Consider the following 14,317-nt stretch of genomic DNA (forward strand, 5'->3'; position numbering starts at 1 on the left):
AGGAATGGGTTGGTGGGATTCCCTTGGGCAAGGCTGCCTCAGGAGAGGGGTCCACAGCTCCTCACAACACCCAGCAGAGTTGGATTCTGGACAGCACGTGGTGAATTGAAAAACCTCTGAGCATCACCAGCAGCAAGGAAGTATGTCACAGGAAAAGGGCTGAACTTCGAGTTCTCCTGGCTCTTATAGAGTATGGCAGGAAGTGGAAGGGAATACTGACCCCTCTCTGTTCACTAAGGATTGTTGGGGGGGAAAGTGCTCCTTGTTTTGAATTTAAGGAGTAGATTATCAAGCCAGAAAAAAAAAGTAAATAAATTGTGAAGCTGTTCATACCACCCAACATTATCTTCCTAACCTTGGAGAAATACCTGCATTTACTTTGTATGATAGCAGTAATCAGAGAGGATGATCCTTCAGCCAAGGTATTTAGAAGAGGGCAAGAAAGCTTCCTCTTTGGCACTTTAAGCAACCTGCATTACCTTTCCTGGTGTGTAGACTGATAGCATCTAAAGATACTCAGTGCTACCATCCTCAGGTCTCCTTACAGCACATCACTAGCAATATTTGGAATTTAAGTGCTTGACCTGCTCATCTACCTAGCAACTAAAGCTGAATATCTCCCTTGTGCCCCTCCAGGGATTACTGGCTTTAAGTGTTGCTCTCAGCGTAAGACATAACTTACTTAAAACACCAAAGGGCTGAAACTGCAACACAGAGTTGCTATGGACAATTTTTTTATTTTAAAGAGCACACTGAGTGTGGCACTGATAGAGAACCCAGTGAAGTACATGTCCATTCTAGAAATGGGAACAGCAGGTCTGAGAAGCCTTTTTCATTTACACGCTGAATACTTTGCATGAAGGCTACGGTTTGTTAGGGTGCACTAAAACTCCTCCACAAATACCTAAGAAAAAAAAATATTTTCCACAGAAGTGAATTCCTGCTCACACTAACTGCTCTGGTAAATATGAGACATAAACCAGAATTTGTGTCAGTCTGTTGGTTCTTCCACTCCAACTACCACCCTTGCAATTTCTTGCAAAACGCAGTACAAACATGGATACGTATGAATATCTGCCCACCTCTTTAATGAGCAACAGAGCCCTCTGCTGTTCCATGTTGTCATGTTCCAAAACCTGGGCAATAAATTATCTGAAATTTAGTGAGATCAAATAGCCTATTTACAAAATAGTCACTTGTGTTGCTTACCTGGCTCTGTTACCCACAAGAAATAGACATTTAGTGGCGTAACAGAGTAAATAGTAAGAAAAAGTAAGTTTTGTATTTTGACATGTCTGATTCTTCTGACAAATGAGTATCATTATTGTCTTTTCCTGTTAATCCATTCTGGAAACAGTATGTTCATAAATATTAAAGTGACTATGTAAGCTAAATAAATAATGAATACACACAGTTTTCCCTAGCCAGCCCAAAGTCGTGTGTGTTTTGAAAACTAATGCTGACAGAAGACGCATGATGCTGTGAGGTATTCATAAACTTCCCTTTATTCTTACATTCACACTATGTTCATCAGGAAGCCTACTGTACTGGGCAAAGTCTACTGTGCTGACTCAAGTTAAATTCACAGTTGCCTCTTGATATATCACAATATGTCACTCAGCAGTCCCACTGAAGAAAATGTAACTACCACACAACATCTTGTGCTGTCTTGGGATTTCTCACTAGGTAAGTAAGAAATAAATTCATGTCAGTACTGCAAGAATACTGTTGTACAGATGTAGAAACAGACCAGCTGGGTCATAAGCCATGATGCTGTGTTGAAATTACTGGGCACAGAGGATATGTTATTTTTTTAGCTGTAGGCTGTATGCCTTTTCTTTCCACCTGAGTGTGCAGAAGTCTGCCCACTACCCAAATGAACACTCATACAATGCATGCCATGGACAGTGCTGAGGAGAGAGTCAAGAACATCGTGAAAGGAGAAAGGAAATCTATGAGAAACCTCCTTGAAATACTGATGTCCTGCTAGAGTATCTTACAGGAGAAACCTGTGAATCTTCACAGAATGGAGCAGAGTCAAATGTGCTATCCAGTAATGAAACTCAAATTACATCTCCAGAGCCGCAGGAAAGCAATGCTGGTGAACTTTAACAACTTTTAAGATTCTCATCAGCTGAAGCGGCCCACTCAGAATTTTGTGTTCCATCTTGTGATGCAGAAGGATCAGAATCTACCAGTGAATTCATCAGACTTGGAGATAGTGCTCATTCCTTTTCCAATAGAGCAGAAGCAGAAAAGGACAGAAAAATCTAAAAACTCAGAGGCTCTTGGAACATTACCTAGATGGTTTTTGGAAAATAGAAGAGCCATTTTAAAGGAACAGGCAGATAGATCAACCAAGTCTGTTCATACTACTGAACCTCCAAAAGAGAGCTTGAGTGCCAGTGCGATGAAACCTGGGGAGCCTGAACAGCAAGATATTCCTTTGCGACCACCATTTCAGCCTTCAGAAGCCAAGCCTCATTATCCTGGATGGAGGTATTATCAGAGTCCAGAGAGCCAGTCAGCAACCTTGACTAACAGCAAAGTGAAAATTCCTCTTGGAAAGTTACACAAAAATTTGAAGATGTTTCTGGTAGTCTTCCTCTGTCAAGGAAAATCCCTGTGCTCTCTGTACCACCAATTAACATTTCTCTGCCACCTCTTCTGCAGTGTGAAACAAAGTGGTATCAAATAATGCAGAGGACAACGTGGCAAATTCCTCAGACTTACGTATCTGCTTCCTCTTCACATCAAATACTCTTCATTGCATGTTGAACAAGTAGCAGAAACTCCAAAACCTGAACCTGCCTAGAAAGAAAAGATACGAACTTTCTGTCACAGACTTGAAGAGCCTCTTTCCCATCAAACAGAGGAAAAGCTGTCTGAGCAAGAGCTTCGGGTGGACACACCAGAGAGGAAGAGCTGAGAGATGAAGACAGCCTGTCTCAGCACAGTGGCATGGATTATCTCCAAAGGAAAACTGAGCAAGGAACAAGAATACAAAGAAAACACCTTTGAAGTATCTCCAAAAATGCCTAAGCCAGTTAAAAGTTTATTCTAGAAAAAACACACCTCAGAATCCTGAATATAGCCAGTAGATTCCAAAACTGTGAAACCAAAGAAAGCTCTTCCAAGTAAAACCTGCAAAACTGTACTTAGTAAAAACCTAGCATCATTTGAAAGCACAAGTTGAACTCCAAGAATGAAGACACTGTCCCACATAAACAAAGAAATAGAAATCCCTGCTTATTTTAGGTGGGTTAAACTATATGACCTTTATAGGTCCTTTCCAACCCAATACATTATATGATCCTATGATTCTGTGATTCAATCCTCACAATATCCCTGTATCCCCGTAAGGTAAGAATTGTAACAGAAGAACTGAGGGCCAGCATAACCGCTGAGCATACACAGTCATGCAGAAAAAGAATAAAAATCTTCTTAAGAAACAGAAATTGACCCTTTGGTTCCATCTACAATCTCTTCCCTGAGACTGTTTTTCCTTCTATAATGCAACAAAATGTAACTGCTGTAGGCATAGATCTCCTGAAAACTGCTGAACACAAAATGAAATCTAAGGCTTCTGCACTGGCCACCAAAACACTTTATAGCCTGTCCCAAGCCAGCCAAATTGCTGCATTTCCTTTGGAATCTGCAGTGGCAGAACAGTTACAATAGCTGAAAGAAGCATGAACACTCACATGCTTCCTCAATTTCAGCACAAAATTCAAAGCTCCTGTTGGGGACCTAGTCTGTTTTCTTAATTTAAAGACAAGTATACATACAAAAGAAAAGGTAGTTCATCATATGTGCCTACAGAGCACAGATGAGAGTCTCACTTCTGACTTTTAAAGCTTGTATGTCATTCTCATAAAGTAGTTGTGAGTGTGAATAATAAAAAAAAAAGATGCACAGGTAGTTGTTCACATTCATATTGTTTCTACTGGAGATGGCTCAGTCTAGGCTATCTGAGATCTCAGATTACTGTCAAAAAGACTGATAGCTTCTTATACCAACATTTAAACGTCAGGTTAGGATGGATGAATATAGCAGCATGAAAACTAAAAAAGCTACAATGAAAACCAAGTTGTCTGCAAGCCAAGACTCTGAAAGTACAGAGAACATATTCCTCAGATAACAGGCTTCTTGTTTTTTCTCACTTGCTCATTTTCATTTGTTTGCATTTTGCTATTGAGATCTTCTCAGAAGCTTTAGCAGAGAAACTAAGCATTTTGAAAAGTTTTACCTCAATGTTTGTGTGTATTTAGGACAGTTCAGTTTGTCTTTACACATGTTACAGGTAGTGTTTTTGAAGAAAATGCAGTTACTGAAGGAAAGTATAATCTGCATGAGTAAGGTTAGTTTAATTAATTACTGACGCATCCTCACTGATTTCAATGTAGGCCAAGCACCTCTATGCTCCATGTACTCCACAAGAGCCATTTGGAGCCAATATTCAGAGGCAGAAGAGCTAATAAACGGGAATAACTTTGTCCCTACCTAGATTTGATATATCTGTTTTTCTTCTACAGAATTTCCATAAAAGATGACTCAAGATCACATGGATATAGCTACATATTAGCTAATTATTTTAACCAAATTGTATTGGTTCCACATTGGGTTCTATTGCCTAAAGTTTGTCCAGTTTCCTGCTCCAGGCTCATTGAAAATTGCAGTGTGTTATGGTGATGACTTCTGTAACCTGATAGTTTCTGGAAGGCATGTGAAATACTGACTTTCCATTTCCTTGGACTAGTGCAAGATGATGCATGCTAATGAGTTTACTGGATTAATAATGTTTAAAGGACACAGCTCAGTATTTTTAAAGCCCTTTCCACAATACTGTGCTGAACTCTCTATCACCCTCAACAACTAAGGAATGTAGATCTATCCGCTTTAGTTAAGTTCCCTTCTAGCCCCATAAACATCCTCAGAAATACAGCAAACCCGAAAAATATGAAATGTCGACTGCACTGTAAGAGATTCTGTGTAGTCCTATAGAGACTGATCTAAACCACAGCATTCTGGTTTTAAATATCATGAGAAGAAATAGTCATCTGTCATGACAGCAGCTTGACCTGATGGGCACTGCAGAGTAGCAGTGAGATCAGCAGGGTCCCTGCTGAGGCAGCAGTCCTCTCCTGCAGCCAGGTGCTGATGTTCCCTGGAACAACAGGTTGCCCTCAGCAACTCCTCTTGCACTCAGTTCTCTATGATCTGGAGCACCAGTGTGGCCTGGATTACCAAATACAAGCTATGCAAAAGTCATTGAAACCAGCAGGTCCTGCAATAAACCCATGGAATAAACTTTCCTGAATAATACGTCTGAATCACCTGTAAACAGATTAAAAAAACCCCCAAAATTAAAGTGTACATTTACAAGAAGGTATTAGTTTAATAGCTATCCTGCTGCAGGGGAGGGTAGGTATAAGCAGGAGTATTACCTCAAGAGGAGTGACTTGTAAACCAATTTAAAAAAAAAAGAAAATTCCCTTTCCTTTTGAGAAAGAAAAACAACTTTTAAATTGGACAACTCAATAAGCAGTGTTCCTGAATGGCCCTTTGTTCTGTGTAACCCTCTGAGAGAATAAAGCAGTTCAGGAGTTGACCTATCATTTTAATTGCTTCTGGCTTCTGCAGATGTAAAAGACAAAAACCTGACACAGAAGACACTGCTGGCTGTTCTGCTGCTCTTTACAGGTGCTGTACTCAATCTTAATGATGAGCTGTAGAATTAATATTAATGCCCCTTAAAATTAATTTTCTGTATGTATTTAATGTCTGTTCTTTGACTGGAGTCTTTACAGATACTCTGAAGGCAGTAAAATTAAATAAAAACAAATAATATTCAAGGTGTTTCATAGAAGGCAGAGCAACAATATTGTATCCATGTCACACTGCAAAATGCCCAGAGACCAGCAGTGACAGTGCAGTGTCACGTTATTAATGAGAACAATCGCGATTCATGCTATTTATTTCTCCTCTTGTCTATTCCTCTTCTAAGAGCTACAGCAGTATTACTTACAAAGCATCCCTGTTCCAGTGAAAGACTGAGATTAAACCCAGAGGACAGTTGTTGAACACAGGCCACATTTCTCTATTTTGTCTCTGGCAGTGGCATTTCCCTGGTGCTACCTAAAGGACAGAAAAACATAAACCGCATTTAGGACTACAGGGTTCTGCAGTGGATCAGTGAAAGATCTGTGTTATGGTACATTTTCAGTATTGGCATGATGAAATGCCCACTGGGATGAGATACTCCAGAAGGTGGCAGAATTTTTCACTTCTTATTTAAAATTGGCTCATTGAATTTATCCAGTGCAAAAATTTCCCCAAATATTCTTCTGATAGACCATGTCATACTGGTGAGAAGAGTCAGGATGACTGCTCAGAGTTAAACAGATACTACTTTATGTTTTCCTTTGCATTTTCTTGAAATATGCTAGTCATTCTCATCAGCTGCTTTGTGCTTACTTTGAGCTTCTTCTAGCAATAATTAAAAGGAAATAATGTGTTAACCTTGAACATAAATATTTCTTAAAATCTCAGAAATTCATACCCCCAGTTTGCTTCTGAAAAACAAACTCACTTCTCCTGACAGTGGGAACTGAAAAAAAATCTATATTCAGGATTCATTTCCAATTGACACCACAATGACACTGTATTTGCTCCCTATTAGTTTAGGAATCCACAGAGCATTTAACAAGCTGTGAAGTCTGTCATTGCAGATTTGATTCCCAGCATGTTATTGATGATTTGAAGCTTCTATTTATTTTCCCTAGTTTATCCTGGCACAGTGGATAGAATAAACTCAGAATTTACAAGTGGCTATTAATCCCATGTTTTGTTTCCTTCATAGGAAACCAGTGACAAAGCTGCACTGACTGTGAACATATATATGGAGTCTCTGAACCTCAACCATTTCACTCCTGAACCAGTGTATTGTTTTGACCAGTGAATGGTTTACAAAACAACTGGTTAAAGAAAGAATAAATCATAATAATGGAAAAACACATGGTGGGGTGGAAGGTCATCATTCCAGGCTTGGTTATTCTCTCATAAGTAATGTCACACGGAAACAAAGGTTTAAAACTGATGTAAACTGGAGAGTTGGACTGCTCCTGCAAACTGCTGAATAAACTGCTGAGCTGGTAAAGCTAATTTTACTGGTATGAGAAGTTTTATGCATGAGCATACTAAAACCCACTGGACTACCAGCATCTAGTCTCCTTGGATGGGACCAGAATCCTCAGTGCTTTGTGGAAATTAGTACTGCCTAGAAGTTCCTGAGATACACAAGGATATCTACTTGCAGCTGATTGCTACTCACATTGCTTCAGCTACACTTAAGCATCTCTCCAGGTTATAAATATGCTGGTGAATTAATTACACTACTCTTTTAATATGATTAAGATCTTGAATAATATTTAGACACTGTGTATCTGTTTTAACAGTTCTAACTTTGCTATCTCTTCATTCTTTCTATACGCAATTAAAAAAAGATATGACTGAAATTCTTCCATCTCAGCCAAATGGATTGATGAATTTTAATGGAGAACATTTATTCCAACCTTTAATTAAGTTTGGCAGTCTGAAATCATTAGTCTTTGCTTTGAAATGACACACTTTATCATGAGCATTTAAAGCCTTACAAGTCAATCTTGCTATAGGGTGGATGTCAGTATGATAATGCAGCTTTCTAGAAGTTACCTTAGTGTCTTTTAAATTGGTTTCACATCTTCAGCTCTAAGTCTGTATTGAACTGCAGTTGGCAGAGAATTTATAAAAGTAGGCTGGAGAAGCTAAGGAATACCTTTTAGGCAATAAAGGACAATGTAAAGCTGATTTAAAAAAAAAACAACCAACAAAACCCACTAAATTTTGCAGACACTTGAAACGTATCATCCTTACATCTCCTTATGAACAGAAATGCTTAGTTTGGAAGATTCTGATACTCTCCAGAATCAGAAGTAAAAAGGCAATGCAATTGAGGAAAATGAAAGCATAAGCTTTTAATTACGCTCCTGCCCTGTCTTACACACACACAAACACCCCGCCTCACACACCTTGCAGGTTTCTGGAAGAACTTTAAATTTTATGGATTAATTTTATTCCGTTTAGAAAGTGGTTATTTTTGAGGAATGGGTCTTTTGTATGAATTGTTCTGTTCCATTATTAAAGAATCATTTGTGAATCTGGGTATTTCACAAGGTTTGTGCCACTGAGCTGTGGGGTTTGGACACAGTAACAGACCACAAGATGGAAGTTTCCAGCAGTCACAGCACAGCTGTGTTATCTGATGCGAGTGCACAAAACATGTAAGTTACTGCTTTATCCTCTTTGCTTGCTTGTTAATTTTGTTGAAGAATTGCTTATTCATATAGTCAAATGAAAAATAACCCAACATCCAATAACAGTGACCCAGTCATTTAACCTCAAACTGCCTGTTTCTACATTAATTCTATGTTTCACTCTTTAACATAATCACTCCTCCTTGGAATAGCCAATGATGACATGATCTGACCTTTATGTACTACTACTTGATTAGTTTTTCCAGACTTACTGGAAAAAAATAAAGTCAGCTGCTGAATATTATTATTAATATTCATTTCAAGTGCTTTTTTTATGTCCTTCATTGTTCTTCAAGAGAGCTGGTATATAACAGCAAAGTACTTATCCTTTCTTCTTCTGCACTACAACTAAGCAAATATTCATTAATAATTATTGAGTTTTATGTCTTCCTTAAAAATCAGTTTAATTTGTACGAGCATCTTCAGGCAAATATATATACACCAAGGATCTGCATTTATTGCAGTTGTTATTACCCTGCTTACTTTTGTTGCCTCACTGGCTGAGCTAAGTCTGACTTTTTAGTTCTCCAGAAACTACTTACAATTGCAAAAAATGAGACTTTGCTGCTGTGACGCAAAGAGGTGTTAAGGTGGGATTCATACTGCCGATTTGGTTCCCCAGTGTAGAGTTTGTTTCCTACACTCAGATTCACACCAGCCACCATGCTAAATTCTCAAGATACTTAAGCCAGACAGGGAGAAAGAACAAGTTGACATATGAAACTCTAGTTACATCTATAAACACAGCTTATACCTCCCCCAGCCTGCAAAAATCACCCATACACCCAAGTCTCTCTCTACCAGTCCTAAAACTATCAGTGTACTGGCCTGCCAGGATTAATGGGAAAACTGTCAGTGCTTTGGTTCTAACCCTACCCAGCCTGACTGTATAAACCCACAGACTTAGCTTCTTTTGACTAAACACCTATTAGTGTAAGATGCCACAGCCACCGAGGCTAGCACCAGCCCTAAAGGGGAAGCCTTCTGTTCTTCTAAGCCCTGGAGGTGGCTATATCCTTGCCTTGGATTCATAGGAAACTTGAAAACTTCTGTGTGTATGTATTTTGTCAAGATCATCCTGTGTGACTCTCTTGAAAGTACGGACAGCTGACTACTGGTAAGTGTTTATTAATGCTAAGGGGAGTTCTGAATCCTCAATGTGTTAAGCAATTCTTTTATAAAATAGAAAAATTCAGCTATGAAGTCAGAGCAGTTTGCTCACAGCTTGATTCAGTCAGCTCTTCTGAGATCATCAAGGATGGAGACTGCAATCTCTCTGAGCATCCTACTTCTCTCCTGTACTGATCTCAAAGAGTAAAAAACACTCTTCCTTATATCCAGACTGAACTTCTTTTGTTTCCTTTAACCTTTATAGTATCTCCCACCATGCTGCCCTATAAGAGCCTAGTTCTGTGTTCTCCCTAACATTTTTACAGGTCCTGGGAATCTGTCTCTGAAGCAAACTCCTTCCAGGCTGAACAAACCCTGGACCCAGAGCCTGTTCTCACAGTGCAAGTGCTCCAGCCATCATCAGCTTGGTGGCTCTGCACTGACCTTGCTTCTGCTTAACATCTTTCTTGTATTGGGTGGGAGGGGAGCTGAAAACTGGATGCAATACCTAGCTGTGGTCTAGTGAGTCCTAAGTAGAGACAATTAGTTACCTCAACCCGTGCTTAGCTGGCTGTGCTCTTGTTCATGCAGCTCTGGATGCAGATGTCCTTCTTTACTGCTGTTGACACAACTGAACAAAACTAATCCTCTGTTTCAACCTGCAGAGTGATATTTACTCAGACAAAAATTGCTTATTCATTTGGCTTGGTTCTGGAACACAGTCTCTTGATTTATGCCATTTTTTGAAGGAAATTGAGCAGTTAGACTGGTGATAAACAGTAGATCCCAAAAGACATAAAACCACTGTTACGCAGGAAACAACTCGGTGGAAGTTCAAAAAGAAAATCCATTAAGTATCCCAGAAAGAGACATTCCAAAGATCAAGAAGATTCTTTCTAGAGATCATGTGGGTGAAGAGCACAAGTTTGGTTTTAATTTTCTCACACTGGAAAAACTGTTCAGTACCCAAACTGAACACAGTAGGATGCTATGAACTTACACAGTTAAGCCTTCGGACAGCAAACTGTTTAATAAGCCTCTGAAATAACGTATCTGTAAACTTCTAGTACATCAGAAAATGCATTTCTCTTTGATTCAACTTCTAATATAAGATAGTATTTCAGCAGTAGGCCTGGGAGCAGCCCTAAAACAAGTAGTGTTTAAGAAATAAGTGTAGCAGGAAAGGATGTCTGACAACAGGAGCAATGGAGCTGTAATTACTGTGAGACACAATTCTCCAAACCAACGACAATCTGCAGTCATGACAAAATGAGGGATCAAACATGACATGCAGGTCTGCCCTGTGCCCCAATCACATGACTTTGTTCGTCATCCAGCATAAACCATAGAGTCAAAGATGCACAAGAGGGTCATGGCTGCCTCTACATCTAATTTCTTAAGTATAATCATAGGGATTAGAAGAACACTTCTGTTAAAAGGATAATGAAACATTCTTTCCATGTTTTCTTCACCCATTTTTTTGCTGGGACACAAGCCCCTCAATCTGCTGTAACACACAACAAATTTTCACCATCAGTGTAAAATCAGTATAGCAGGTCAGGAACAGCGTTCCCCAATACAAAATAATGTTGTGTTTTGTTTTGTTGTTTTTTTTTTTTCTTTCTTTTTGGTGTCTCTTAGCTGTTCTATAAAAGGTTCTTTATGATGTGCACTTGTTTTCAGAACTTTAAACATGTAGCAAGGATGTGAAAATCTGATGGAAACAGATTGAAACTTACCTCACGGTATATTAGGGAGAAAGCACAGTTACCACTAGGCAACGGTCATTAGACTTTTAGATTCTATTCTGCTTGTCTGATATAACAAGCTCTTCAGCTTATTACATGGAAAAGTCAATATATGACAACATATCTGATGCCAAATGTGAGAGTCATGAGAATGAGTCCTTCAATTAATCCTTCTGTAAAAGTTGATATGACAGCTCACTGTCAGTATTACTGAACTACCAAGCAGCTATAAAGCAATGCTGTTTAAAGAGCTGAACAGATGAGGACTGAATAGTTAAGGGAAGTAACAGAAAGGTTTACTTTGAGGCTATGCAAATCTTAATTAATTGAGTAAAGTATTTAAAAATAGTTCAGTATATTTGAAGAAGCTGCTACAACTAGACAAGCTGCTTGAGCAGACAGTTATTACTTACATTGTACACAGAATTCACAACAGTTCAGTTGTCTATATGCAATGTGGTCTAGTGGTAGTGGTCCCTGCTCATAGCAGGGAGGTTGGTACTATATTATCTTTAAGGTCCCTTCCAACCTTAACAATTCTGTTATTCTATTATTACAACTTTTTACCCAAGGACTGGATTTATTTGGATATACAAATCAGCCCGTGGACTTGGCAGTCAGCCTATGTCCATGACAAACTCTCAGCTAGTGCACCAAAGTGATACACCTATATATATATATGTAAAATAAATCTTTACTCTTATTTAATCACTGATGCTGGAATAGAAAATTCAACCCTACTGGGTTTGGAAGGATTTGGAATAGCTGGCCCTGTTTACTCTGGAAATAAGGTTTCAGTGCTTGAGGAGAGCCAAGGGCTGTGACAACTCCCTCCCATACTGCTAGGGTAAGGCTGACTGAACAGAGCTCTGGTGGAGTCCAACCAGACTCTCCTGCCAGGAGGAAATCCAGACAATTACGGTGTTCCTTTCTTTTCTCATGTTACCAGTTTTCTTCAGCAACAAAACTGCCCTATAGACAACAGAAGCTATAAACTAGCATCTTCTGGTAAATATTTCTGGCCCTGAAGCTACAGAATGGTAGCTCTCACTAAACACAGAAAAACAAAATCTGAAAGACAGTAGTTTAAAAGGAAAGGAGAGAAGCCGAATGTCACAATTTTCTGCAAGATTAAGTATTTCAAGGCTGTGATTCTCACTCAGATAAGTACTAGAAATAAAGCATTAGTTTACTAAGTAGCAACATTTTTCTTAAGCTGAGATATCAATCCACTCATCTCTGCAATGCTGGATGAAATTATTGATTAGGGACCAAAAGACTACATAACAGTCTCTAGCAGTAATGACCTTGCAAAAAAGAACACTCTAGACATAGGTATGTACTAGTAAGTACCTGGGATATAGGAAAGCGCCTCGCAGATTGGTTGAGAATGGAAACCACTTTTTCCATCTTTTCCCTCAAGGAATAGGCTATTGGTCATGTGGGAATAGCTGGTTCCCTCCACTGAGAGAGATACGGCATTTTACAAAATGAAAACATTCTTACTTTTTGAGCCAGTCTTTGTTGAGCTGCCCTCCTACCACTTGAAAATTAGTCAAAGAAACCATCCAGCATGTAACTTTCCTTAAGTAAAAACCAGAAAGTTCAAATTACAGTTTCCCAGGGGTGGTGCAAGCATTGGAATGGAGGATGAAGTGGCATGTTGGATCCATCAAAGCTAAGTAGAAAGGCTGTGAGCTGGTGCAATGCAAATAATGCCCCATGCCATTGGAAACAGTCACATCCACTCTTCTCCCAATTAACAGCATTTCAGGTGTTGAGACTATACAAGGTAAGTTCTGACCTTTCAAAGCAGGTATTTCTGTGACGGTGTTTGCCATGTTTGGCTTCCCCAGAGTGCAGTGTATCACTTTGTAGAAGTAGTAATCTCGTTACAGGATGGTAGAAAGATTTTGGAGTAGATTTGGTCTTTGACTACTTTGATAAGGTCTATGTTCTTTCTTCTCAGCCTCACCTACCACCGTCCCTAGCCACAGTTGCTCCCTGAAAGTACAGTACAGCAACAGGAATTCTGGAGCTGAAACTCCAGAATTACAGAATGTTTATTGTCTTTGTGTGGTATCAGCACTCTGCAGAGCCTGGTAAGCTACACAAAATGTGACAAATCTCCTTTCCTCCCCATTCTGCCAAGCATATTCGTAAGCAAATATAACACATACATACAAACAGGAACTGTGTATATATAACAAGCAACAGAAAAAACTAAATATAAAAATTAAAAGAGTATCTGAAGAGATAATTTTAATTACAATTATTAACTAACACTCCAAGGAGAAAATCCGCACTCTTGGATAGGCATTTATCACCTTTTTATTACAGAAATAAAGTGCTGATCAAGATGCAAATGTTTCTAGTTTCTTTTAACTAAAGAGATGTTCCCGCATAGAAAGAAAGCATCTTAGATTTCACAAGAACAAACCTAAGAGAGCAAAAGCAAAACGCCCTTAGTCCATACAAACTAACATAATTTTGCAGAATGTTCAAACTTCTGATTTTTCATTTTCTCCTGGAAAAGGCCTGTCCAACGAGGCAAGCACTAGAGACACACTGTTTGCTCTTTAAGCCTGTGCATCTACAAGCATTCCTTCCAGCAGCTGAGCTGAAACCAAACGCAGCATGTTTTCACACCTGTAGCTAGCTAGGAAACTTCTGATTTTGATAGCTAGGTAGGCAGTGTCCTTATGTACTTGATCTGCAATGCTCAGTTTATTCTCCTTCTGCAGGAGAGTATTTTCTAGAAGCTCCACTCTCTTTTTGCACCTTTTACTCAATGCCACTAGCTTGAAAAGTCAAGCGTCTAACTCTTTCATAATTTAACATAGAAAAATAACCATCTACTGCTACAGCTCAAGAAAACTCCCACATTTCTAGAGACAGCTGCTGACTGCGCCAAGGGCAAACCAGCGCAAGCAGCGCCCAGAACCTCACACCTGCGGCAGGTGTTCTGATCGAGCAGGGAGCACGTCCGGAGCCCCAGTCCAGGCACGCAAATGTTATCTCAGCAACGCAAACAACTTTCCCCAGCGACTGCGACATGCCCGGCGATTTTACAGCGCCTGCTCTTGCCCGGAAGGCAGCCCCCTC

At 39.4% G+C, this 14,317-nt stretch overlaps 1 protein-coding gene across 1 annotated transcript in view; it reads left to right on the top strand.

Annotated features, from left to right (window-relative positions):
- Window positions 1-2,173: 2,173 nt before the first annotated feature.
- Window positions 2,174-14,317, top strand: part of GABRA4 (gamma-aminobutyric acid (GABA) A receptor, alpha 4) — a 65,080-nt gene continuing 52,936 nt past the window's right edge. The window contains exon 1 of the mRNA XM_010006144.1: window positions 2,174-2,499. Within this exon, the coding sequence (XP_010004446.1) occupies window positions 2,174-2,499 (326 nt within the window). The remainder of the gene's footprint in view (window positions 2,500-14,317) is intronic.

Source organism: Chaetura pelagica, unplaced genomic scaffold (genome assembly GCF_000747805.2).
Source record: "Chaetura pelagica isolate M959 unplaced genomic scaffold, ChaPel_1.0 scaffold189, whole genome shotgun sequence".
NCBI classification, from domain to species: domain Eukaryota; kingdom Metazoa; phylum Chordata; class Aves; order Apodiformes; family Apodidae; genus Chaetura; species Chaetura pelagica.